Source organism: Palaemon carinicauda, chromosome 20 (assembly GCF_036898095.1).
Source record: "Palaemon carinicauda isolate YSFRI2023 chromosome 20, ASM3689809v2, whole genome shotgun sequence".
Taxonomy (NCBI): Eukaryota; Metazoa; Arthropoda; class Malacostraca; order Decapoda; family Palaemonidae; genus Palaemon; species Palaemon carinicauda.
Genome location: NC_090744.1, coordinates 112753550 through 112779877, shown reverse-complemented (window position 1 = coordinate 112779877; position 26328 = coordinate 112753550). Strand labels below are relative to the sequence as shown.

Sequence of the window (26328 nt, the reverse complement as noted above, 5' to 3'; positions counted from 1 at the left end):
GTTGAGGTGGTTCCTCCACCGATGCGACCCAGTGTGGGTTGCCAGCCCCACGTTGACGTTAAGCGACGCTCGGAGGTGGTTGTTGACGTTCAGGACGTTCAACAACCAGCAGAGGTGACTTGTTTTGACGCAGTGCGTCAACCTCAGCAACCCGGTATGGTGTTGACTGCACAACCCAGACGGTCTAGACAGTCTCGGGTGGACGCTGTGCTTCCTCGCGCACCCATGGTTGTTGACAGTTCACAGACTGTGCAGCAGTTCCATGATGTTGCGTCCGGCTCCGTCATGCATGCACCAGTGCGACCGGACTCAGCGAGCCAGACGTTGCCCACTCCGTTGCCGTTTCCTCATCAGTTTTCGGATGAGGAACTATCTGATGAGGACGTTGCTGAACAACAAGACGATCAGCCCCCAGAATAGATCAAGCCCTGCTATCCATCCAGAAGATGCTGAAGAAGGAACGCTGCTCAGTCAGGCTGTGGATGAGTCTGATAGGGACGCTGTCATCCGTGGAACATTTTGTGTCACTAGGAAGACTACACCTCCGTCCGCTCCAATACCATCTAGCTTTTCACTGGAAAAAGGACAAGACGCTAGAAGCGGTCTCGATCCCGATTTCCGAAAAGATGAAGTCTTGTCTGATTTGGTGGAAGGACAATATCAACTTAAGAGAGGGTCTTCCCCTGGCTGTTCAGACTCCCAACCACGTTCTCTTCTCGGACGCATCGGACGTGGGCTGGGGCGCGACATTAGACGGTCGGGAATGCTCAGGACTGTGGAACTCGAGTCAGAGGAACATGCATATCAACTGCAAGGAGCTGTTGGCAGTACATCTGGCCTTGAAAAGCTTCAAGTCTCTCCTTCGAGGCAAAGTGGTGGAAGTGAACTCAGACAACACCACTGCCTTGGCGTACATCTCCAAGCAAGGAGGGACCCACTCACTGACGTTGTACGAGATCGCAAGGGACCTGCTCATCTGGTCAAAAGGTCAAGACATCTCACTAGTAACGAGGTTCATCCAAGGCAACTTGAATGTCATAGCAGATTGTCTCAGTCGGAAAGGGCAAGTAATTCCAACAGAATGGACCCTCCACAAGGATGTATGCAAGAGACTTTGGGCCACTTGGGGCCAACCAACCATAGATCTCTTTGCAACCTCGCTGACCAAGAGGCTCCCAATCTATTGCTCCCCAGTCCCGGACCCAGCAGCAATACATATAGATGCCTTTCTCCTAGATTGGTCACATCTAGATCTCTACGCATTCCCACCGTTCAAGATTGTCAACAAGGTACTGCAGAAGTTTGCCTCTCACGAAGGGACAAGGTTGACGCTAGTTGCTCCCCTCTGGCCCGCGAGAGAATGGTTCACCGAGGTACTTCGATGGCTAGTAGACGTTCCCAGAAGTCTTCCTCTAAGGGTGGACCTTCAACGTCAGCCGCACGTAAAGAAGGTACACCAAAGCCTCCTCGCTCTTCGTCTGACTGCCTTCAGACTATCGAAAGACTCTCGAGAGCTAGAGGCTTTTCGAAGGAGGCAGCCAGTGCGATTGCTAGAGCAAGGAGAGCATCCACCATTAGAGTCTACCAATCGAAGTGGGAAGTCTTCCGAATCTGGTGCAAGTCAGTATCTGTATCCTCGACCAGTACCTCTGTAGCTCAAATAGCTGACTTTCTCTTATACCTGAGAAAAGGACGATCCCTTTCAGTTCCCACTATCAAGGGCTACAGAAGCATGTTGGCATCGGTCTTCCGGCATAGAGGCTTAGATCTTTCCAACAATAAAGATCTTCAAGACCTCCTTAAGTCTTTTGAGACCACTACGGAGCGTCGTTTGGTTACACCTGGTTGGAATTTAGACGTGGTACTAAGATTCCTCATGTCAGACAGGTTTGAGCCGCTACAATCAGCCTCCCTAAAAGATCTCACTTTAAAGACACTTTTCCTGGTATGCTTAGCCTCAGCTAAAAGAGTCAGTGAGATTCATGCCTTCAGCAAGAACATCGGATTTTCGTCAGAAAAAGCCACATGTTCGCTACAACTTGGTTTTCTAGCCAAAAATGAGCTGCCTTCTCGACCTTGGCCTAAATCGTTCGATATTCCCAGCTTATCGGAGATTGTAGGCAATGAACTAGAAAGAGTCTTATGCCCTGTAAGAGCTCTTAAGTTCTATTTAAAGCGTACTAAACCTTTACGAGGCCAATCTGAAGCTTTATGGTGTTCAGTTAAGAAACCATCTTTGCCTATGTCAAAGAATGCTTTATCCTACTTTATCAGACTGTTAATACGAGAAGCTCATTCACATCTGAGTGAGGAAGATCAAGCTTTGCTTAAGGTGAAGACGCACGAAGTTAGAGCTGTTGCAACTTCCGTGGCCTTTAAGCAAAATAGATCTCTGCGAAGTATAATGGACGCAACCTATTGGAGAAGCAAGTCAGTGTTCGCGTCTTTTTATCTAAAGGATGTCCAGTCTCTTTACGAGGACTGCTACACACTGGGACCATTTGTAGCAGCGAGTGCAGTAGTGGGTGAGGGCTCAACCACTACAATTCCCTAATTCCATACCCTTTTAATCTTTCTCTTGAAATGTTTTTAATGTTGTTTTTATGGGTTGTCCGGAAGGCTAAGAAGCCTTTCGCATCCTGGTTGATTTGGCGGGTGGTCAAAGTCATTTCTTGAGAGCGCCTAGATTAGGGGTTTGATGAGGTCCTGTTGTATGGGTTGCAACCCTTGATACTTCAGCTCCTAGAGGTCGATCAGCATCCTAAGAGGATCGCGAGGCTCCGTAAGGAAGACGTACTTAAAAGGCAGAGTAATTGTTCAAGTCGACTTCCTTACCAGGTACCTATTTATTTTGTTTTTGTTATTTTGATAACTTCTAAAATGAAATAAAAAACTCTTAGCTCATAAAATGTAAACATATATTACTGGTCTCTACCCACCATCCTGGGTGTGAATCAGCTATATATTCACCGGCTAAGTTAAATATTTAAAAATGATATTTTAATTATAAGATAAATTTTTGAATATACTTACCCGGTGAATATATAAATTAAATGACCCTCCCTTCCTCCCCAATAGAGACGCAGTGGTACGAGGAGAAAATTGAGTCTTTGTTTACATAAGAGCTGGGTATCTGGACGACAGATGGCGCTGTTGGGCACACCCGCAACCTGTGTAGCGATCGCTGGCGAGTTTTTTCCGTAGAGTTTGTCTGTCGAGCAACAGAGTTGCAGCTATATATTCACCGGGTAAGTATATTCAAAAATTTATTTTATAATTAAAATATCATATTTTAAAGGATTACTATTGTAGAGAAAGGGACCTCACATTTTACAAGAAGTGCATCTTCTTAGCTTCGCCAGCAGGATCTTTATCATAACTTCAGCTGAACGAAGTTCGGAATAACATGATATAATGACTGAATACATTCTTTCAAGGATAACTGTAGTTGTTATGCAACTAGCTTCACTGTATTGACTAATATATAATTTTTCTTTAGTATTTGTAAACCGGGAGATTCTTAGCACCCCGCTACGCCCGGGACTGGGGGCCACTCTTTCATCTTCTCTATCCATGACTGACTAAATCCATAGAGGATTCATTGGCTAGATACATCAAAGGATAGCCAGTTCCTTGTGATGTGCAGTCCCATCTAACTAAGGCAAGTGACCCCTGCCAGTCCATACTAATTCTAGTCAGATCAACCGCCAGGCATCAGGAGTTGAAGCCGAAGAGACCGTTTGTCCATTGCCTTATACCCGTCCGTCACCCTGGAATAACGACGGCGAATTTCTAATCAGCCTCGTAAAGTGTTAAAACTAGGGCGGTAATATATAAGCACTGAAGGAAATATGAGTACAGTACTATACAGGAAAAATATATTTTTTAGGTAATTCCTATTTGAATGATAATTTAGCTTATGTTTTATAAAATTGTGATGAATTTAGTGGTTTGTAAGAATTTAAGTATATGCATAGTTATTTATGAGATAAATACTTTTATCATCAATTACGATATATTATTTTGTCTTTGAGGCAGCATTGTTATTTGTTCCTACACGAATACAAACCATTAACCCTTTTACCCCCAAAGGACGTAAAAAAATGCTATAAAAATTTTTTTTTTCATATTTTTGATAATTTTATGAGATAATTCAGGCATTTTCCAAGAGAATGAGACCAACCTGACCTCTCTATGACAAAAATTAAGGCTGTTAGAGCAATTTAAAAAAAATATACTGCAAAATGTGCTTGAAAAAAAATAACCCCCTGGGGGTTAAGGGTTGGAAATTTCCAAAGAGCCTGGGGGTAAAAGGGTTAAGTATGACTTCTGCAAAGATGGCTTGGCCATTGAAATTTTACAAGGTAGTTATAATTACCAGCGGGTGGAGCCCACCAGACAATCAACAAGACTAGTGGGTATGATTTTGACTGCAAGCATTACACATGTAGTCTTGCTACCTCTCAAATTTAGCTGTAATATTCTTTCTTCATATTTTCGTTGTAAATGGAGAAATGCATAGACCTGTAGCTATATGGATAAACCTGGTAAAAAGTAGGGCAGCTTTGTCAAAACTGGCTGTAGATCCCCACAATGCCCTTTTTTATTATATAACACAAATGACATAAATATTTGCAGTCATCCTGTTGTGATGAGTGTAGGTCGTGGCTGCCTTTGCAGTAATTTAAGTTTGTTAGGAAAAAGAATAAGGCTAAGAAAGAATCGGCATCAGCTATGGCAATGCTAAAACTGATGCGAAGAAGTTTTATAGCTCCTTTTTGTTCGACGTCGCTCGAACTACTGTCTCCTATCTTCTCTCCTCTCTTTTGGACACTAAAGGAAAGAACTGTTTCTTGAAGTGTTTTTTGCATGGGAGGAGGTGTCTTTGGTTTTCTATGCTCCAGTGACAACCAACTTCGGTCCAGCATCAACTGAGCCGGAGAATCCCGAAACTGAATGCTTTTTGGCGTTCTTGCACTCATATGTAAGTGCAGTAAACTTGGAGAGGCTACCAGGGCCCCTGTGACAGAAGGTTCTACAGTAACTAATTAGGTTTTCAGCTCCCCTCAAGGATCAATGTTTTGAACATGCTCGCTTGGCCTTGGACAATGCGAATATTCAGATCATCAGGCCTGAGAATTTAATGCTGTCTATCTGGTTGAGCAAGATCCTGCCTCTCTCACTTTCAATAGTGAATATTGTTAATATCTGAGGGTGTGAGCCTGTCTCTTCTTAGCATTGATCCTGCAGGTTCTGGATTTATGGCAGGTTTGCCTGAGGGCACAGTCCACTGTCATGGAATCCTCTTTTACAGCCAGACTCCAGGTGGCTTCCTGGATTGACTAATGGTTCAGTGCAGTCTCCTATTTTGTTGGCAAAGTACAGCAAGTTGGTTCTGTCCAGTGAAACGGTGGTAACCTTCATGGCATACCAGGTCAGCTAACCAATAGGCTAACTGTGTCTTGTGCAGGAGGGATGCAGTTTCATGATTCTCCAGGCAAGTTGGTATAGAGGCGACATTTTATTTAAGGAATGCCTCACTTCTGAAGGCTCTCTCTTTCCTCAGACAAACACAGAGGTAAGAGTGGAGAAGTGGAAGGCTAGCAATGACTCCCTTATCCACCAAACAGTTACCTTCAGGGGCCCTTCAATGGTCCAGGTCCAACTAGTATTTAGTTTATTTGGACTTCCTCCCTCCTAAGGATGAGTCTCCTATTAACCCTTTTACCCCCAAAGGACGTACTGGTACGTTTTACAAAAGCCATCACTTTACCCCCATGGACATACCGGTACGTCCTCGCAAAAAAATGCTATAAAATTTTTTTTTTTCATATTTTTGATAGATTTTTGAGAAAATTCAGGCATTTTCCAAGAGAATGAGACCAACCTGACCTCTCTATGACAAAAATTAAGGCTGTTAGAGCAATTTTAGAAAAATATAATGCAAAATGTGCTCTGAAAAAAATAACCCCCTGGGGGTTAAGGGTTGGAAATTTCCAAATAGCCTGGGGGTAAAAGGGTTAAAGTATAATGGTGTGTATTTTCTTTTGGGGAGGGGGGGGGGGAACAAATCACAAATTTTAAAAGTAATTTATATTTTTCCCAACTATGTAAACCTTAGTCATTTAGTTACATTTCACCCATTAACCATCGTGCAAGTCCCAGGCCTCAGGTCGAAAGTGCTAGTCTTGCTGACTGATAGGTGGGTGTGGCTTACCTGCCACCTGGTGGTAGTTGTAGTAATTACCTTGTTGAATTTTAATGGCCGTTCCAATTTTGTTGAAATAATACACTTAATAAAAGACACATACACATAGTGTATGATTAGGAAAAATACAAATTTCTTTTAAAAAAAAATTTTTATATTTTCAATAAACATGAATTTACTCATGATTAATTTTATCTTTGTAGTCTGGTACTCGTGTGGCTTTGGATATGACAACTCTCACTATTATGAGATATTTACCCCGTGAAGTTGACCCCTTGGTTTATAACATGAGCCACGAAGATCCCGGTGATGTAACCTACAACCAGATTGGTGGTCTAGCTGAACAGATTCGAGAATTGAGAGAGGTAAGAGATTTTCATGTAAATTTACAAGTACATTTTCCATTTTTCAATATTAAACTTAGCCGGTGATCATATAGCTGTCAGCTCTGCTGCCCGGCAGAAAAACCTAAGGACAAAATACGCCAGCGATCGCTATACAGGTGGGGGTGTACATCAACTGCGCCATCTGTCGAGCAGGTACTCAAGTACTCCATGTCAACACAGAACCAATTTTCTCTCTGTCGTGCCACTGGCAAGACCTACTAAATACGCTGTTACTAACTGGATTTGTTTTCACAACTATTTGGTGAAGTACACTATTCCAGTTTTGAGCTTTCGCTATGCAGGGGTTTTATCTTCATCTCAAAACTTGAACTCGTTTTGGATAGATTTAATTATGGTGACAAAGAGAGTATGGACTCTCTTTCACTTTTAAATGGCCGACCCTTCCCTTAGACGGAAGTGTGTTTAGGTTTTTAGTAATTTTGCTTAACACGTTATAGATCTATATATATTTTATATCTCTCCGCCTTTATTAGGCCTCTTCGATTAACTTTCCATTTATTATAAACATATAAAAATAAATTTTTATGTTTTGTTTATATGCGACCTTTCCTGATAGTAGGTGGTCCTAACTTGGAACCGATGTTAATCAACGTTGAGCCCGTTATATCGTATTTAGCCTTTAAAGAATTTAAAACTTTTTAAATTTAATGTTTTATGAAAGAATTTCTTTGATAGTCTCGTACTGTTTTCAAAGATGAACTAACGTTTAGTTTTTTAGACTACGCAGTTGTTGACGTTCAGGACGTTCAACATGCGCTCTATCGTTACGATAGAGAGAGAGTGTATCACGGTTTCACTTTGCAGTAAGAGTAAACCGATTCTGACGTTTCGTTCATTCTTTCTTAGCTTAAATGGTTTAAATTCTAAATTAAAGGAACTTTTTATTTGGAAAACCTTTCAGTTTTTTCCTTTAGCCAAATAACATGTTTTGACGATATATAATTGGGCTCTTCTCTCAGTTGCGAAATCAAGAGAGAAAGAGAGAGAGAGATAGAGACGGAGGGAGAGAGAGGAGAAAAAACGTTCCGTTCAAGCGGGTAACGTTGTTCTCGTGTTACTCTCCTCCCTAGTCGCTGTACGGGGAAGAAGGTAAAACGTTTCTAGGGTTTTATTCTTGTCCCCAGGCTATGTGCGGTGAGAGATTGTAAACGTAGTTTATTTGAACTAGTGTTTAGTCTCTTTCCCAGCCACTGAATTCTTTATCTTTATATATGTTTTCTGTTGCATTATACGACTGTTTTCGCAATTACTACCTTTTAATGAAGGGTAGGATTGCGTGTTTCAGGTAGAAATCAGTAAAAGTTTCGATTTCAGTGAAATAAGTGCAAAACAGAAAATCGAAGTGATAAAGTGATATGCGCAAAGTGTTACAGTGTTGCGTCCGAGGGTTCGTCTGTTCGTGCCTGTCGTTCACCTAGTCCGGGACCTCTTGCAAGCTCCCAAGCCCAGGGGAGAAGTAATGTCGAACGACTTATGGGTTCGTCAGGCCTTGATCAACGAACAGACGTTTTCCCTCCGTGGTTTCGGGCGTATCTACCCAAGATCGCCCCACCCACACAAAGACGAGAGAGCCCATTTACTTCTCGTCTGCGGAAGAGGTTTCTCGTAAGAAACCTTGGACCAAGGTCTCGCAGCTTATTAAGTGCAAGTCGGTCCCTTCCGCGCAAGTCCAACGGCCCAGGTGTAGCCACTGGGTCAGTTCGGACTCGCTGCAGTCTTCCGATGACTGCACACCTCCTAAGAGAGGCAAAGCGGTACCGCAACAGGCAGTAACACCGTCTGTTGCCGCACCTGCTGCTGTAGACCCTAAGTGGTCTTTGCTACAGTCTATGCAGACACAATTAGCTTCTTTTATGCAGGAGTATCGTGCGGAGAAGGTTGACGCTGCACCCGTTAGCCTACAACCAACCACGGTTGTGCGTACAGTAGACGCTGATGCTACCTGCTCCCGCACTCCGCCTGTGAGAGTTCCACCACCCATGTGCAGTGTACCCTGCCAGCCGCATGTTGACGTTCACAGACGCACGCTACCCTCCGTTGACGTTCGCGAGTTACCACAACAACAGGAGGGTGGAGTTAAGTTGCTTTGTTTTGACGCTGTGCTTCAACCTCCGCAACCCACTGTGGTTACCGCTACTCGCCCGCAGCAGACTAGTCAGTCAGCAGTAGAGGCTTCCCCACACAGCTATGGTTGTGGCCAGCTCTCAGACTGTCAAGCAGTTACATGACGTTGCCTTCTGGTCTGCTACTAATGCACCAGTGCTGTATGTCCTCACGCACCTGTTGTGGTTGACAGTTCAGTTTTTGACAGTTCACAGACTGTCAAGCAGTTACATAACGTTGCCTTCTGGTCTGCTGCTAATGCACCAGTGAGACCCTCACTGAGATAACCTAGCTTTTCTCGGACAAGGTTCCTGTAGATGAGAAAGTGCTGTTCTCCCTCCTACTGATATTCCTTTGAGGACTCTGTCATTTGGAGAGGAGCCTTAAGCTGCTTAGCCTCCTATGGACTTTAATTAAATCATGATGATTTTTTAAGGATCTTCGTCCGGATCTTGTAACTGCTGCTCCTCGTTCGCCTAACGTCAGAACTTACACTAGGCCTAGCTACTTCGAAGCCGTTGTTGTTAAGCTAGTGCTCTCTCGCTCTCCTAGAGAGCGTTACGTTGGCTAGGCGACTGGTTTTTGCACCAGGAGGAGTTTTAGGGATACAGCCTTTGATTTCCCTTCTTTTAAACTGGCTTATAGAGCGAGAGTCTGATAGGACACGAGAGAAGTTCTCGGCTTGGGAGTTCATGCCTCTGCCCAGGTAGACTTCTCAATTCTGGTAGACTCGCCCTGGCGCCTAGCCAGGAGACGCTCCAAGTTGTTTACAGGTCAACTTCTCAACTTTTGTCGAGCCTTTGAAGTTTTGCTGTACTATTATGTCACATAACAAGGCTTCCAGGAATGGTAAATGGTTCCGCCTCAGTCGCTAACCCCGTCTGTTGCCACACCTGCTCCCGTAGACCCTAAATGGGCTTTGCTGCAAGACATGCAGTCCAAGCTTGTGTCCTTGATAGAGGACTTAAATACGAAGAAGAACCTTCTGGCCAACAACCTTCCAACCGGTTGGTTGTGCGCCCTGTTGACGCTGAGGTATCCTACTCGCGTCTGCCAGTTGAGGTGGTTCCTCCACCGATGCGACCCAGTGTGGGTTGCCAGTCGCACGTTGACGTTAAGCGACGCTCGGAGGTGGTTGTTGACGTTCAGTGTGTCACTAGGAAGACGTTCAACAACCAGCAGAGGTGACTTGTTGTGACGCAGTGCGTCAACCTCAGCAACCCGGTAGGGTGTTGACTGCACAACCCAGACAGTCTAGACAGTTTCGGGTTGACGCTGTACTTCCTCGCGCACCCATGGTTGTTGACAGTTCACAAACTGTGCAGCAGTACCATGATATTGCGTCCGGCTCCGTCACGCATCCACCAGTGCGACCGGATTCAGCGAGTCAGACGTTACCCACTCCGTTGCCGTTTCCTCATCAGTTTCGGATGAGGAACCCTCTGATGAGGACGTTGCTGAACAAGACGATCAACCCCCAGCCCTGCTATCCATCCAGAAGATGCTGAAGAAGGAACGCTGCCCAGTCAGGCTGTGGATGAGTCTGGTAGGGACACTGTCATCCGTGGATCAATTTGTGTCACTAGGAAGACTACACCTCCGTCCTCTTCTATACCATCTAGCTTTTCACTGGAAAAAGGACAAGACGCTAGAAGCGGTCTCGATCCCGGTTTCCGGAAAGATAAAGTCTGGTCTGACTTGGTGAAAGGACTATATCAACCTTAGAGAGGGTCTTCCCCTGACTGTTCAGACTCCCAACCACGTTCTCTTCTCGGACGCATCGGACGTAGGCTGGGGTGCGACATTAGACGGTAGGGAATGCTCGGGATTATGGAACTCGAGTCAAAGGACAATGCATTTCAACTGCAAGAAGCTACTGGCAGTACGTCTGACCTGGAAAAGCTTCAGGTCTCTCCTTCAAGGCAAAGTGGTGGAGGTGAACTCGGACAACACCACGGCTTTGGCGTACATCTCCAAGCAAGGAGGGACCTACTCTCTGACATGGTACGAGATCGCAAGGGACCTCCTCACCTGGTCAAAAGGTCTAGACATTTCACTAGTAACGAGGTTCATCCAAGGCAACTTGAATGTCATGGCAGATTGTCTCAGTCGGAAGGGACAAATAATTCCAACAGAATGGACCCTCCACAAGGATGTATGCAAGAGACTTTGGGCCACCTGGGGCCAGCCAACCATAGATCTCTTCGTAACCTCGATGACCAAGAGGCTCCCAATATTTTGCTCACCAATCCCGGATCCAGCAGCAGTTCATATAGATGCTTTTCTACTAGATTGGTCACATCTAGATCTATATGCATTCCCTCCGTTCAAGATTGTCAACAAGGTACTGCAGAAGTTCGCCTCTCACGAAGGGACAAGGTTGACGCTAGTTGCTTCCCTCTGGCCCGCGAGAGAATGGCTCACCGAGGTACTTCGATGGCTAGTAGACGTTCCCAGAACACTTCCCCTAAGGGTGGACCTTCTACGTCAGCCACGCGTAAAGAAGGTACACCAAGGCCTCCACGCTCTTCGTCTGACTGCCTTCAGACTATCGAAAGACTCTCGAGAGCTAGAGGCTTTTCGAAGGAGGCAACCAGAGCGATTGCTAGAGCAAGGAGAACATCCACCCTTAGAGTCTACCAATCGAAGTGGGAAATCTTCCAAAACTGGTGCAAGTCAGTATCCGTATCCTCGACCAGTACCTCTGTAACTCAAATAGCTGACTTTCTCTTATATCTGAGGAAAGAACGATCTCTTTCAGCTCCCACTATCAAGGGTTACAGAAGCATGTTGGCATCAGTCTTCCGTCACAGAGGCTTAGATCTTTCCAACAATAAAGATCTACAGGACCTCCTTAAGTCTTTTGAGACCACGAAGGAGCGTCGTTTGGTTACACCTGGTTGGAATTTAGACGTGGTACTAAGATTCCTTATGTCAGACAGGTTCGAACCGCTACAATCAGCCTCCCTGAAAGATCTCACCTTTAAGACTCTTTTCCTGATATGCTTAGCCACAGCTAAAAGAGTCAGTGAGATTCATGCCTTCAGCAAGAACATCGGATTCTCATCCGAAACGGCTACATGTTCTACAACTTGGTTTTCTAGCCAAACACGAGCTGCCTTCTCGGCCTTGACCAATATCGTTCGATATTCCAAACTTATCGTATGGTTGGAAATGAACTAGAAAGAGTCTTATGTCCTGTAAGAGCTCTTAAGTTCTATTTTAAAAACCTTTACGAGGCCCGTCTGAAGCTTTATGGTGTTCAGTTAAGAATCCATCTGTGCCTATGTCAAAGAATGCTTTATCCTATTTTATCAGACTGTTAATACGAGAAGCTCATTCCCATCTGAATGAGGAAGACCAAGCTTTGCTGAAGGTAAGGACACACGAAGTTAGAGCTGTCGCAACTTCCGTGGCCTTTAAACAAAATAGATCTCTGCAAAGTATATTCGACGCAACCTATTGGAAAAGCAAATCAGTGTTCGCGTCTTTTTATCTTAAGAATGTCCAGTCTCTTTACGAGAACTGCTACACTCTGGGACCATTCGTAGCAACGAGTGCAGTAGTGGGTGAGGGCTCAACCACTACAATTCCCTAATTCCATAACCTTTTTTAATCTTTCTCTTGAAATGTTTTATTATTGTTTTTGGGTTGTCCGGAAGGCTAAGAAGCCTTTCGCATCCTACTTGATTTGGCGTATGGTCAAAGTCATTTCTTGAGAAGCGCCTAGATTAGAGGTTTTGATGAGGTCCTTTAGTATGGGTTGCAACCCTTCATACTTCAGCTCCTAGGAGTCGCTCAGCATCCTATGAGGATCGCGAGGCTCAGTAAGGAAGACGTACTTAAAAAGGCAGAGTAATTGTTCAAGTCGACTTCCTTACCAGGTACTTATTTATTTTATGTTTGTTATTTTGAATAACTGCTAAAATGAAATACAAAATACTTAGCTCATAATAATGTCAACATGTAATGCTGGTCTCTACCCACCCCCCTGGGTGTGAATCAGCTATATGATCACCGGCTAAGTTTAATATTGAAAAATGTTATTTTCATTAGTAAAATAAATTTTTGAATATACTTACCCGGTGATCATAGATTAAAGGACCCTCCCTTCCTCCCCAATAGAGACCCAGTGGGCCGAGGAGAAAATTGGTTCTGTGTTGACATGGAGTACTTGAGTACCTGCTCGACAGATGGCGCAGTTGATGTACACCCCCACCTGTATAGCGATCGCTGGCGTATTTTGTCCTTAGGTTTTTCTGTCGGGCAGCAGAGCTGACAGCTATATGATCACCGGGTAAGTATATTCAAAAATTTATTTTACTAATGAAAATAACATTTTTGTATCTTTGGAATGGTACAGTTTTATGAACTTTTTGTTTTGGTTAATGTATTTCTAATGCTTTTTTTTAGGTCATTGCAGTTCTTTTATTGTTGCTTCCTGTGTATTACTTTATGTTCCTTGGAGTTATATTCACTGTTTTACCCTTTTCCCTGCCTTTTATCATCAGTGATCTTCTCCAGCCTTTATTATGCCTCATGTACCTCTCTGCTTATGCTATAGCTCTACTGTACTGAAATTTGACCTCAAATGACCAATCACTTGGATAGAGAAAGTTATAACATGTCATAAACCCACCTTAATTCAATTGAAATTCTTTATTTTTAACTTGTATTCAAATCATTATATTGAGTTTACTTGATTAGATATGTAAAGTTGTATAATTTTTTGGAAAAAATTTATGAATTTATTTTCTTTGGAAAGTGATGCAAAGTTTGATGTGTTCTATGAAACTGACTCACTAATCTTTTTCAATTCCAAATGTTTGCAGCACATTTTTCAATATTAATCTTACCCGATGATCATGTAGCTGTCAACTCCGTTGCCCGACAGAAATCTACGGTCGGGATACGCCAGCGATCGCTATCCAGGTGGGGGTGTACACAACAGCGCCATCTGTGAGTAGGTACTCAAGTACTTCTTGTCAACAAGAACTCAATTTTCCCTCTGTCGTGCCGCTGGCAAGACCTACTTGGATACGCTGTTGATTCTGGAGTTGTTGTTCACGATTTGGTGATGTATTTACTCTAGAGTTTAGCCTTCGCTATTCAGGAAGCTTTATCATTAGCTTAGCAAGCTTTTGGAATTAATTTGGATTAATTGTTAACGAACTTTGCTAGATTTTGGAATTCCCCCTTGACTACTTCTAAATTCAAGATGTCTGACCAGTCTCAAGTCCCTAAATACAGGCAGTGTAGTGTTAGGACTTGTGCTAGGCGTCTTCCGAAGGCCTCTATAGATCCTCACACCGTTTGTTCCAATTGTAGGGGTAAATCCTGTCAATTGGAAGATCGATGTGGGGAATGCGCTGGGCTTTCGGAATTCGATTTTAACGAATTCCTCAAAAATGCACGTAGGTTAGAGAAGGAGAGAATCAGGAGGAGTTCTTCTCGCTCTGTGGATTTTTCCTCTCCCCATGCCCCTCAACCTTTTCCTTCCCCTGTGGTGGTGACTCCCGAACCTGCTACTAGTGCTCAGCCATCCATGGCGGATATGTTGCGTGCCATTCAGGCTCTCTTTGACCGAGTGGAGTCATTGGCTAATGACCGTAATCAGCTCTTGGCAGATGTCAGAGAGCTGAAAGCGAAAAGTGCAGTGGGAAGTGTTATCAGTGCTAGTGATGTGAAAAGTGTCAGTGTCAGTGTTGCGCATGAGGGTACATCTGTGCGTGCCAGTCGTCCTCCCAGTCCGGGACCTCTTGCAAGCTCCCAAGCCCAGGGGAGAAGCAATGTCGAAGGACCAAAGGGTTCGGCAGGCCTTGATCAGCGTACGGATGTACCCTCAGTGGTTGCGGACGTATCTGTCAGAGATCGTCCCATCCACAAACAGACGAATGAGCCCTATCATTCCTCGTCTGTGGAAGAAGTTTCGAGGAAGAAACGTTGGACCAAGGTCTCACGACCTCTCAAGCGTAAGGTCCCTTCCGAGCGAGTCCAACGGCCCAGGTGTAGCCACTGGGTCAGTTCGGACTCGCCGCAGTCTTCCGAAGACTGCACACCTCCCAAGAGAGGTAGAGTGGTTCCGCAGCAGGCAACTACTCCGTCTGTTGCCGCACCAACCACGGTAGATCCTAAGTGGTCCATGCTGCAGACTATACAGTCTCAGCTTGCTTCCTTCATGCAGGAGTATCGTGCTGAGAAGGTTGACACTGCACCAGTTAACCTACAACCTGCCACGGTTGTGCGCTCAGCAGATACTGCGGCTGCCTGCTCCCACACTCCACCTGTGAGAGCTCCACCACCGATGCGCAGTCAACCCTGCCAGACGCATGTTCATGCTGCACCCTCCGTTGACATGCGTGAGCTACCGCATCAGCAGTGGGAAGGTGCTGTCGAGCTGCCGTGTTTTGACGCAATGCGGCATGCTCCGCAACCCACGGCAGTCCCTCCCACGCACCAGCACTCCGCTTTTGTTGTTGCCAGCTCGCAGACTGACCAACAGCGGCATGATGTTGGATCCGCAGCAGCTACGCATGCACCCGTGCTGCCGGATTCAGCCGTTCAGCTTTCTGCTCCACCTTTGCCACTTCCTCCTCAGCTTTCGGATGATGGAGTATCTGATGACGAAGCTGCGCATTTGGACGATCCGCACTCCGACTTAGAAGAACCCAAGTCTACGCCTCCCTCCTTAGACTTTAGGAAAGTCCTTGCCCTGTTCAGGGATTTGTATCCGGAACAGTTTGTGTCTGCAACCCCTCGCTCTCCTCCCTCCGAGTTTGCTTTAGGCATGCAGTCAGCAGCTCCTGCCTTCACCAAACTTGTACTCGCACGCTCATCCAAGAGAGCTTTGAGGGTTATGGGAGAGTGGTTGCAGTCCAAGAAGCAGCTGGGAAAGACTGCTTTCATCTTTCCGCCTACCAAGCTTGCTTCCAAATCTAGCGTCTGGTATGCCACGGGAGAGGAACCCGGCTTGGGAGTTCCTGCCTCTGCCCAGGGCGACTTCTCAAGTCTGGTTGACTCTCCCCGCAGGCTGGCTATGAGACGATCTAAGATTTGCTGGTCCTTTTCTGACATGGATCATCTGTTGAAGGGAGTCTTTCGTGCTTTTGAGATCTTCAACTTCCTCGATTGGTGTTTGGGAGCGTTAAGCAGAAAGACTTCCCCTTCGGATAAGGACTCTGCCATGCTTATCATGTCTAGCATGGACAAAGCCATTCGGGATGGGTCTGGTGAGCTTGCGGCTTCGTACGTGTCGGGAGTGCTTAAGAAGAGAGAACATCTTTGCTCCTTCTTGTCAGCTGGGATCACTCCTTGCCAGAAGTCGGAGTTGTTGTTTGCTCCGCTTTCCAAGTATCTCTTTCCGGAAGAGCTGATCAAGGGGATGGCTGCCTTGTTGATCCAGAAGGATACCCATGACCTGGTGGCGTCCTCCGCACGTAAGGCCAAAGCTTTACCTTCCGTGCCTAGACCTAGGATGGACACACCAGCGTCTAGGTTCATCCCGCCCTTTCGTGGCAGAACCTCCAGCAGAGGAGGTACCCGTGCCGACAGTCATCGTGGCAAATCGAAGAAGGGTTCCAAGTCCTCAAAAGGCAGAATCTGACTGCCTACCTCTCCAGACAGCAGTGAGAGCCAGGCTCAAGAACTTCTGGCAAGCTTGGGAGAACAGAGGTGCAGACGCTCAGTCTGTGAAGTTGCTAAGGGAGGGGTACAGGATTCCGTTCTGCCGCAGTCCCCCTCTAGCAACGTCTCCCATCAACCTCTCTCCCAACTACAAGGAGAAGGACAAGAGGCTAGCGTTGCAACAAGAGGTGTCGCTCTTGCTACAAAAGGGAGCGGTAGTCATAGTCCGGGACCATCAATCCCCGGGCTTCTACAACCGTCTCTTCCTGGTAGCGAAGAAGACAGGAGGTTGGAGACCGGTGCTGGACGTCAGTGCTCTCAATGCTTTTGTCACCAAGCAGACGTTCACAATGGAGACGACGAAGTCGGTCCTAGCAGCGGTCAGGAAGGAAGACTGGATGGTCTCGTTAGACCTGAAAGACGCGTACTTTCATGTCCCCGTCCATCCAGACTCCCAACCTTTCCTAAGGTTCGTCTTTGGAAAGGTCGTGTACCAATTCCAAGCCCTGTGCTTTGGCCTAAGCACGGCACCTCTTGTGTTTACCAAACTGATGAGGAATATTGCCAAATTCCTTCACTTGGCAGACATCAGAGCCTCCCTCTATTTGGACGACTGGCTTTTAAGAGCTTCGTCAAGTCGTCGCTGTCTGGAGAATCTCAGATGGACTATGGATCTGACCAAGGAATTGGGTCTCCTGGTCAATATAGAGAAGTCCCAACTCGTCCCATCCCAAACCATTGTCTATCTAGGTATGGAGATTCAGAGTCGAGCTTTTCGGGCTTTTCCGTCAGCCCCCAGGATCAGTCAAGCCCTAGAATGCATCCAGAGCATGCTGAGAAGGAACCGATGTTCAGTCAGGCAGTGGATGAGTCTAACAGGGACACTTTCATCGCTGGCCCAGTTCATCGAGTTAGGGAGACTCCACCTCCGCCCCCTTCAGTATCATCTAGCTGCTCACTGGAGAAAGGACATGACGCTAGAAGCGGTCTCAGTGCCTATTTCCGAAGAGATGAGGTCTACACTGACGTGGTGGAAGAACAGCATTCTTCTCAAGGAAGGTCTACCATTGGCTGTTCAGACCCCCGACCACCGTCTCTTCTCGGACGCATCGGACACGGGCTGGGGTGCGACACTGGACGGACAGGAATGCTCGGGCACGTGGAATCAGGAGCAAAGAACACTTCACATCAACTGCAAGGAGCTTTTGGCAGTTCATCTGGCCTTGATAAACTTCAAGTCCCTCCATCTAAGCAAGGTGGTGGAGGTGAACTCCGACAACACCACAGCCTTGGCGTACATCTCCAAGCAAGGAGGGACTCATTAGAGGAAGTTGTTCGAGATCGCAAGGGACCTCCTCATTTGGTCAAAAGATCGAAAGATTTCGCTGGTAACGAGGTTCATTCAGGGCGACATGAATGTCATGGCAGATCGCCTCAGCCGGAAGGGTCAGGTCATCCCCACAGAGTGGACCCTTCACAAGAATGTTTGCAGCAGACTATGGGCCCTGTGGGGTCAACCCACCATAGATCTATTCGCTACCTCGATGACCAAGAGGCTCCCGATGTATTGTTCTCCGATTCCAGACCCAGCAGCAGTTCACGTGGATGCCTTTCTTCTGGATTGGTCCCATCTAGACCTGTATGCGTTCCCTCCGTTCAAGATTGTCAACAGGGTACTACAGAAGTTCGCCTCTCACGAAGGGACACGGTTGACGTTGGTTGCTCCCCTCTGGGCCGCGAGAGAATGGTTCACCGAGGTACTGCAATGGCTAGTGGACGTTCCCAGGACTCTTCCTCTAAGAGTGGACCTTCTGCGTCAGCCGCACGTAAAGAAGGTACACCCAAGCCTCCACGCTCTTCGTCTGACTGCCTTCAGACTATCGAAAGACTCTCAAGAGCTAGAGGCTTTTCGAAGGAGGCAGCCAGAGCGATTGCCAGAGCAAGGAGGACATCCACTCTCAAAGTCTATCAGTCAAAATGGGAAGTCTTCCGAAGCTGGTGCAAGGCGAATGCAGTTTCCTCAACCAGTACCTCTGTAACGCAGATAGCTGACTTCCTTTTACATCTAAGGAATGTAAGATCCCTATCAGCTCCTACGATCAAAGGTTACAGAAGCATGTTGGCAGCGGTCTTCCGCCACAGAGGCTTAGATCTTTCCACCAACAAAGATCTACAGGACCTCCTTAAGTCTTTTGAGACCTCAAAGGAGCGTCGGTTGACCACACCAGGCTGGAACCTAGACGTGGTTTTAAGGTTCCTGATGTCAGCAAGGTTCGAACCGCTTCAATCAGCCTCTTTTAAGGATCTCACATTAAAGACTCTTTTCCTCGTTTGCTTAGCAACAGCTAAAAGAGTCAGTGAGATTCACGCCTTCAGCAGGAACATAGGTTTTACATCTGAAACGGCTACATGTTCCTTGCAGCTTGGTTTTTTTAGCTAAAAACGAGCTTCCTTCTCGTCCTTGGCCCAAGTCGTTCGAGATCCCAAGCCTGTCCAACTTGGTGGGGAACGAACTAGAGAGAGTACTTTGCCCAGTAAGAGCTCTTAAGTACTATTTAAGACGTACAAAGCCATTACGAGGACAATCAGAAGCTTTATGGTGTTCTATCAAGAAACTTGCTTTACCGATGTCTAAGAACGCAGTTTCTTATTACATCAGGCTTTTGATTAGAGAGGCCCATTCTCATCTGAAGGAAGAAGACCTTGCTTTGCTGAAGGTAAGGACACATGAAGTTAGGGCTGTCGCTACTTCAGTGGCCTTCAAACAGAACCGTTCTCTGCAGAGTGTTATGGATGCAACCTATTGGAGAAGCAAGTCAGTGTTCGCATCATTTTACCTCAAAGATGTCCAGTCTCTTTACGAGAACTGCTACACCCTGGGACCATTCGTAGCAGCGAGTGCAGTAGTAGGTGAGGGCTCAACCACTACATTCCCATAATCCCATAACCTTTTTTAATCTTTCTCTTGAAATGCTTTTTATTGTTGTTTTTTGGGTTGTACGGAAGGCTAAGAAGCCTTCCGCATCCTGGTTGATTTGGCGGGTGGTCAAATTCTTTCTTGAGAAGCGCCTAGATTAGAGGTTGTGATGAGGTCCTTTAGTATGGGTTGCAGCCCTTCATACTTCAGCACCTAGGAGTCGCTCAGCATCCTAAGAGGATCGCTAGGCTCAGTAAGGAAGACGTACTTAAAAAGGCAGAGTAATGGTTCAAGTCGACTTCCTTACCAGGTACTTATTTATTTTATGTTTGTTATTTTGAATAACTGCTAAAATGAAATACGGGATACTTAGCTTCTAATGTTAACATGTATGCTGGTCTCCACCCACCCCCCTGGGTGTGAATCAGCTACATGATCATCGGGTAAGATTAATATTGAAAAATGTTATTTTCCTTAGTAAAATGAATTTTTGAATATACTTACCCGATGATCATGAATTTAAGGACCCTCCCTTCCTCCCCATAGAGAACCAGTGGACCGAGGAGAAAATTGAGTTCTTGTTGACAAGAAGTACCTGAGTACCTACTCGACAGATGGCGCTGTTGTGTACACCCCCACCTGTATAGCGATCGCTGGCGTATCCCGACCTTAGATTTTTCTGTCGGGCAACAGAGTTGACAGCTACATGATCATCGGGTAAGTATATTCAAAAATTTATTTTACTAAGGAAAATAACATTTTAATGTTGTTGCTGTTCTTAAAATATTTTTTATTGTTTCCTTTTCTCATTGGACTATTTTCCCTGTTGAGGCCCCTGGGCTTATATCATCCTACTTTTCCAACTAGGGTTGTAGCTTAGCAAGTAATAATAATAACATGAAGACATCACTATAATTGCCATTGTTTTATTTCTTTCCAGGTGATTGAATTACCATTGTTGAACCCCGAGCTCTTCCAACGTGTCGGTATTTCACCGCCAAAGGGTTGTTTACTATATGGTCCCCCTGGTACTGGGAAAACCCTTCTAGCTCGAGCTGTAGCCTCGCAGTTGGACTGCAACTTTCTGAAGGTTAGTAATACAGCACAGTATGGTTGGTCCTCCTTATTCTTGTGTATTAGGTCAAGCCCCTCCAGTGGATAATAAATGACTATAAGCTTTATGGATGTTGAATTTATTTTTTCTTACAATACTGTACCTTTAAATATACCCTTACATACAGTACCGTAATCAATATTATGCATAGTACTGTAATAACATGTTACAATACATTACAATATTATACTAGCAATGATAATATAGATTTCTCTCTCTCTCTCTCTCTCTCTCTCTCTCTCTCTCTCTCTCTCTCTCTCTCTCTCTCTCTCTGTGGGTAAACATTATGGAATTCAATTGTTCTTAGTTCGTAAAAAGTGTGAATAGATTTCTTGTAAAATAAAGTACTTACTGAATATAATTTCACAATGAAAAATTAAAAAATAATTAATATAAAAAATATCTGATAATCTGAAGGAGTATTTAATAATGGAAAAATTTAACCTTTATTTTGTAGAAATGTCTTTAAAAATATAAGATGATAACCTTAGATATGTTCAACTACTCAACATTTATTGTTTCACTTGTGTACGAGATATAGGGCAGACTTTTCCTGTCTTTAAATCTAAAAGTCGCACGATGGGCTGGTTACACTAAATACATTACAGCATTACTCCACCCTACGTCAGTAATTGATTCTAAGAGACCTGGTGGAAGTTATTTTTCGACGTATTTTGGATTTTCGCCTTATAAAATGACTTACAGTACGTGATCCTTGTACTTCTATTGAAAAAAAAAATTACTTATAACATGCTATCATTTTATAAAAACCATATACATACATTAATAAGCTTGTGAAGTATAGTACAGTTCTTTACAGTACAACACTTTATTGTTATTGTACGACGTAGAAACGAACAAGATCGGGCAAAACCTCATAAAGGAGATTTTATTTTTTATTTCAATACTTATAAGTGACCTAAAGTTGAAACTGACATATGTTGAACCGACATAAAGATGGTTATTACTGTAAAGAGTACTAAAGTTATATAACAGCGAAGAGCAAATTGAGAATGTTACTTTTACATAAATGAATTTTCAAGCCTTTGTGTAATGCTGTAATGGCTTTTAGTCTTATATCAAGGCCTCTTCTGTATTTAGTATATGATTGTGAATAACATACATAACACTTTATGCCTTTCAAGGGCATTACTGCATGCAATAAATCCACAAATAGTTTGGTCTGACTATAGTCTGAGACCTCTTTTCTTTGCAAAGGTATAATTATGCTTTTTATATAAGGAAAATCTTGAAAGATATCCTTAATTTATAACATTCCATATGATTAATTTTGCTTACTTTTTTTTTGTGTGTGTAAGATAATTTTCCTTGTCTCTAAAACCCTAAGTCTCAAAGAGGGTGAGAGTACTTTCCATTAGGGGGCTGGAAGAACAGATGGTAATCTCTGTCTTCAGAAGTCTTTCTCTCATTTTTGGCCAACTTCTCTTGTTTTTTTTTTTTATATATATAGGTTAATTTCCATGTATAATTTTTAAATTAATATCAATTTGTCAACTGAGGATAAGTGAAGCAATGGATAAGGAAGATATATTTTATGTATACAGTATAGTGTATGTACAATATGTTTTTTGTCCTCAAACATCTATTCATTCCTGTTAGTATTGAAGACTTGGATGGGAAAACCTGTAGGATTAATGTAATCAATTTCCCTCGTCAGGATATTTTCAGTTTTTAAAGAAAGTTTTGTCTCCCTAGGTTGTGTCAAGTGCTATCGTGGATAAGTACATAGGTGAGTCAGCTCGTCTTATTCGTGAAATGTTCAACTACGCTCGCGATCACCAACCGTGCATTATATTCATGGACGAGATTGATGCTATTGGAGGGCGACGATTCTCGGAAGGTACATCAGCTGATCGTGAGATTCAGAGAACGTTGATGGAGTTGCTGAATCAGATGGATGGTTTTGACTCCCTTGGGCAGGTAATTTTTCTTAATTTTGATGAATCTTACCTCTAGGCTACAATGCTTATATCTGCGAAGTATAAAGCTTTCGACGTTGAAAGAAAGAGAAACATTTCATGTGCCCTGTCCTCTAGGAAATGCTTGTCTAAGAGCCCCAATCCAGGGGATTTGTCCCTGAATGGTTCTCCCACGCTCACACCTCCACATCTTGATCCTCACAATCTAGATGAAATAGTGAGTAGAAGGATTAATTGACTCCTGTGGTTTTCCCCTTTAGGTTTAGTTTTCGTTCAATATTTATTTTGTTGTTTTAAAATTATGCCAGGACTATTCAGGTGTGTTTTGCAGCCTTTCCTGATTTGAGTTGTTGTTATTGTCAACATAATAGTTTATATCCCCAGTTTAAAAAGATGTTGGATGAAATGACATAAAGAGAGGTGATGCTGAATATAATTTGTTTGTGAATTTTAGATGGGTGAACTGAAATTTTTTACATTCAAACATAGAACTCAATGTCTGGTAGGGGATTACGATTAAAACTCGAATGAAAGTGTTACGAGAGAAATAGGGGAATCATTCGAGAAGGAATATGAATGTTGAGAAAAAGGGAAACTTCCTCTAAAATAGACAAAGAAAAAGTGTTATTTATTAATAATGAATAATGATAAATAAAAAAAAAAAAGTATTGGATATTAGGTTGATATTCAATTAAAAAAAAAAATACTGTATCTTCCTAGTCGCTGAGACTGGTCCACAGCACGAGATTTTCATATGTGCTGAGACCGGTCGACAACATGAGACTTTTCCCTGAGTCGAGACCTTCTAATGCATCCGCATGATTAATTGAGTCGGGTGACATTCTTTGAGTATATCCGGCAACCCATGGATCAGTACAAAGCATCATTTGGAGTCCCTACTGGGTAATAAAAGAAGAAAACTTATTTTAATCAATTTAGAGAATGAAGATTATGATCTTGCAGCAAAATTCTTATGTACAACAGTGCTTCTTAAACACTTAAATATAAAAACAGAAGAAACGTGACATGATGAGTGAGGGAGCGTACATCCCATGTAGACATTTAGACTGAAGAAGCGATGCAACGTGCGCTGCATGTTATTGATGTTAGATTCTGATGTCCTAGCTCTACAAGAGACATTAGTGTATTGGAAGGAATAGTTGGAAATTTCTTAATTTTAAGGAGTAAATGTCAACATTCCAAACTTCTAGAGATGAAAGTAATATGAAAAGAAGTTGAGCATAGAAATTAATTTTATTTTTAGAATTCAACTTATTAGATAATACCTATTCTATTTATATAAGAACAGCATTATATTTTTAGAGTCCATAATAATTTTTTTAAACTCCTATTAATTTAACCGTAAGTACCTTTATCAAATTTGGCAGTAGGTATGAGTAGTCTGAAATTAAGCTTTTGTCGTTAATAATAACCTACCCTGCCTTCTGTCAGGTATAGGCAGCTATGTAAATAATTGTAAGGTTTTTGCTTTGAAAGAACCCTGGCGGGCAGAGTTTTGAAGCAGAAAAAGAGAATCAAGTTTTTGTATTTCGGATTCAAAGGCGTAAGTTTCCTACTCTTTATTGCAGAAGGAGAGGGGTACTTTTCATATCATTCTTACTGGTTCAAGCATATCAAGCTATCGGTTAATTACGTACCATTTAGTTATGTTTATTAGGATTATGGTCGAAACTACTGGGGAGACTGATGAGTATTGGGCTTCTGTTTCTGAACCAAATGTCTATAGTTAATTTGGGGATAAAGATTTTAATTTAACTACACACTCGGAACTGGTTAACTTTGGCCCTGATATTTGCTACATCTTGAAAAATATTAATAAAGAAGGCTATTTTTATTAATAGCATATGATGATAGTGAAGTAGCATAGAAATATTGGTCAGAGCTGCAATTAGCTAGAAAAGTTAGGCTTATGTTTATAGGCAAATTTTTAGATTTAGTATGTAGTCTGTGTAATGAATAGATTAAGGGTTCCAAGAGAAAATTTTACCTTTTGAGGTTTTTTAGGCATCTTTTACATTGAGGAGAAGTTTTGCTTCCAAGTGCTAATCCAGGCGTTTGATGTGTTGGTATTTTGTTCGTAAGGAGGCCAAGGTAATATCCACTCTAGTTCATCCAAAAGTATAGGGGTTTGGGGGCAACTACCTCAGCCACTTTTTAGGTATAAGCTTTTGCTCCAGTGAGTTTTTCTATAGTAAGGCCAACTCTGTTACTTTTGTTAGTTTCAGCTGCTCTGTTGATGTTTATTATAGCCAGGAAACTTGATGAGTCTTAGATCAGAAAATCTGTAAATATGTCAAGTTTCCTGACTATAATAAACATCAACAGAGCAGATGAAACTAACAAAAGTAACCGAGTTGCCCTTACAATAGAAAAACTCAATGGAGCTAAAAGCTTAGACCTAAAAAGTGCCTGAGGTAGCTGCCCCAACCCCAATACTTTTGGATGAACTAGAGTACTGTAGATATTACCTTGGCCTCCTTCATCTTCTTTTTCTTTGTCTACATCTTTTCCCACTTCTATGTGAGGTCGATGTTTCTGGTCAGCTTCCTCCATCTACCTCTGTCCCACACCTCATCACCGGTTAATCCCTTTGATCGAAGGTCATGCTTGATACAGTCCATCCACCTTCACTTGGTCTCCCTCTCCTTCTTGTTCCCTGTACCTCCATTTCCATCACTCTCCTCCCAATATAAGACTCATATTCAGATATTTAGACAATTGCTTATTCTATCTATCTACCATGGCACTTCTCCCCATTTTGAGGTAGCCGACTTGAAAAAAGAACGAAAAGGTATTTTGCTTCATTCCTATTGCTTATAACATCAATAAATAGGAAGTGAGAAAGTTCAAGTTATTAGATTGACTGGCATTTGGCCCCTAATTTTGAGAAAGGAAGTACTATACTAGAATTTGTTTGCACAATTCCTTTTATTATATTGTATAAAGTTTACTTTAAAAGATTTACATGAGTAAGATTTAGAGAAGGTAAGTACATCAGATAAAGAATTTATTAGACTTAAGGTTAATTTGGTAGTCTGCTCCATGACCTGAGGGTAAAATTCATCAAAATAAACAGAACTTTGATAAGAAGATTTATTACAGCATTTTGATGCTTGCCTCCAGGTCCCATGATCACCTTCCCTCCCTCCCGTATTCAAGTGGTTTATGTATTAATGGAGGTCACTGTTAATTTAAAATTGAAAGGACCAAAGGTGGGGTTAGGGCCGTGGGAACACCAATCACGGACTGCTCCCTTAGGCCATTCCGTGGAGGAACATGACTACTCTCTCAGAGCATTCCCTGGAGGAACATGACTACTTTCTTAGGGAAATTTCTAAAGGGACATGACTACTCTCTTAGGGCATTCCCCGTAGGAACATGACTACTTTCTTAGGGAAATTTCTAAAGGGACATGACTACTCTCTTAGGGCATTCCCCAAATGAACATGACTACTTTCTTAGGGCATTCCCCAAAGGGACATGACTACTCTCTTAGGGCATTCCCCAAATGAACATGACTACTTTCTTAGGGCATTCCCCAAAGGGACATGACTACTCTCTTAGGGCATTCCCCAAATGAACATGACTACTTTCTTAGGGCATTCCCCAAAGGGACATGACTACTCTCTTAGGGCATTCCCCAAATGAACATGACTACTTTCTTAGGGCATTCCCCAAAGGGACATGACTACTCTTTTAGGGCATTCCCCTGAGGAAAGGATATGTAAAGGTTTCTTCTTGTGTTAAACGTCAAAAGCTTAAGCTTCGTAGGTATAAGCAGTGTGACCTGGAGATAAATATCAAAATAATATAGACTTATTAGTACAATTGTTTTTTATTTAGGTTATTTTCAAACTTATAAAATAATGTTTACAGTTTTGATAGGGCATATTCACGATAGACATACTTTATTATATATTGAGTATTTGAAACATAAATGGTAGAGGCGTTATTCAAGGTGTGTTAATTAGTTATATACTAACAGAGGTATCATA

At 43.3% G+C, this 26328-nt stretch overlaps 1 protein-coding gene across 2 annotated transcripts in view; it reads left to right on the top strand.

Moving 5' to 3' along the window:
- LOC137614376 (26S proteasome regulatory subunit 10B) overlaps window positions 1-26328 on the top strand; it is a 67821-nt gene that overhangs the window by 12793 nt on the left and 28700 nt on the right. For both annotated transcript variants that reach the window (XM_068344165.1, XM_068344164.1), the window contains exons 3-5: window positions 6412-6573; window positions 20199-20348; window positions 22089-22313. In XM_068344165.1, coding sequence (XP_068200266.1) covers window positions 6412-6573; window positions 20199-20348; window positions 22089-22313 — 537 coding nt within the window. The remainder of the gene's footprint in view (window positions 1-6411; window positions 6574-20198; window positions 20349-22088; window positions 22314-26328) is intronic.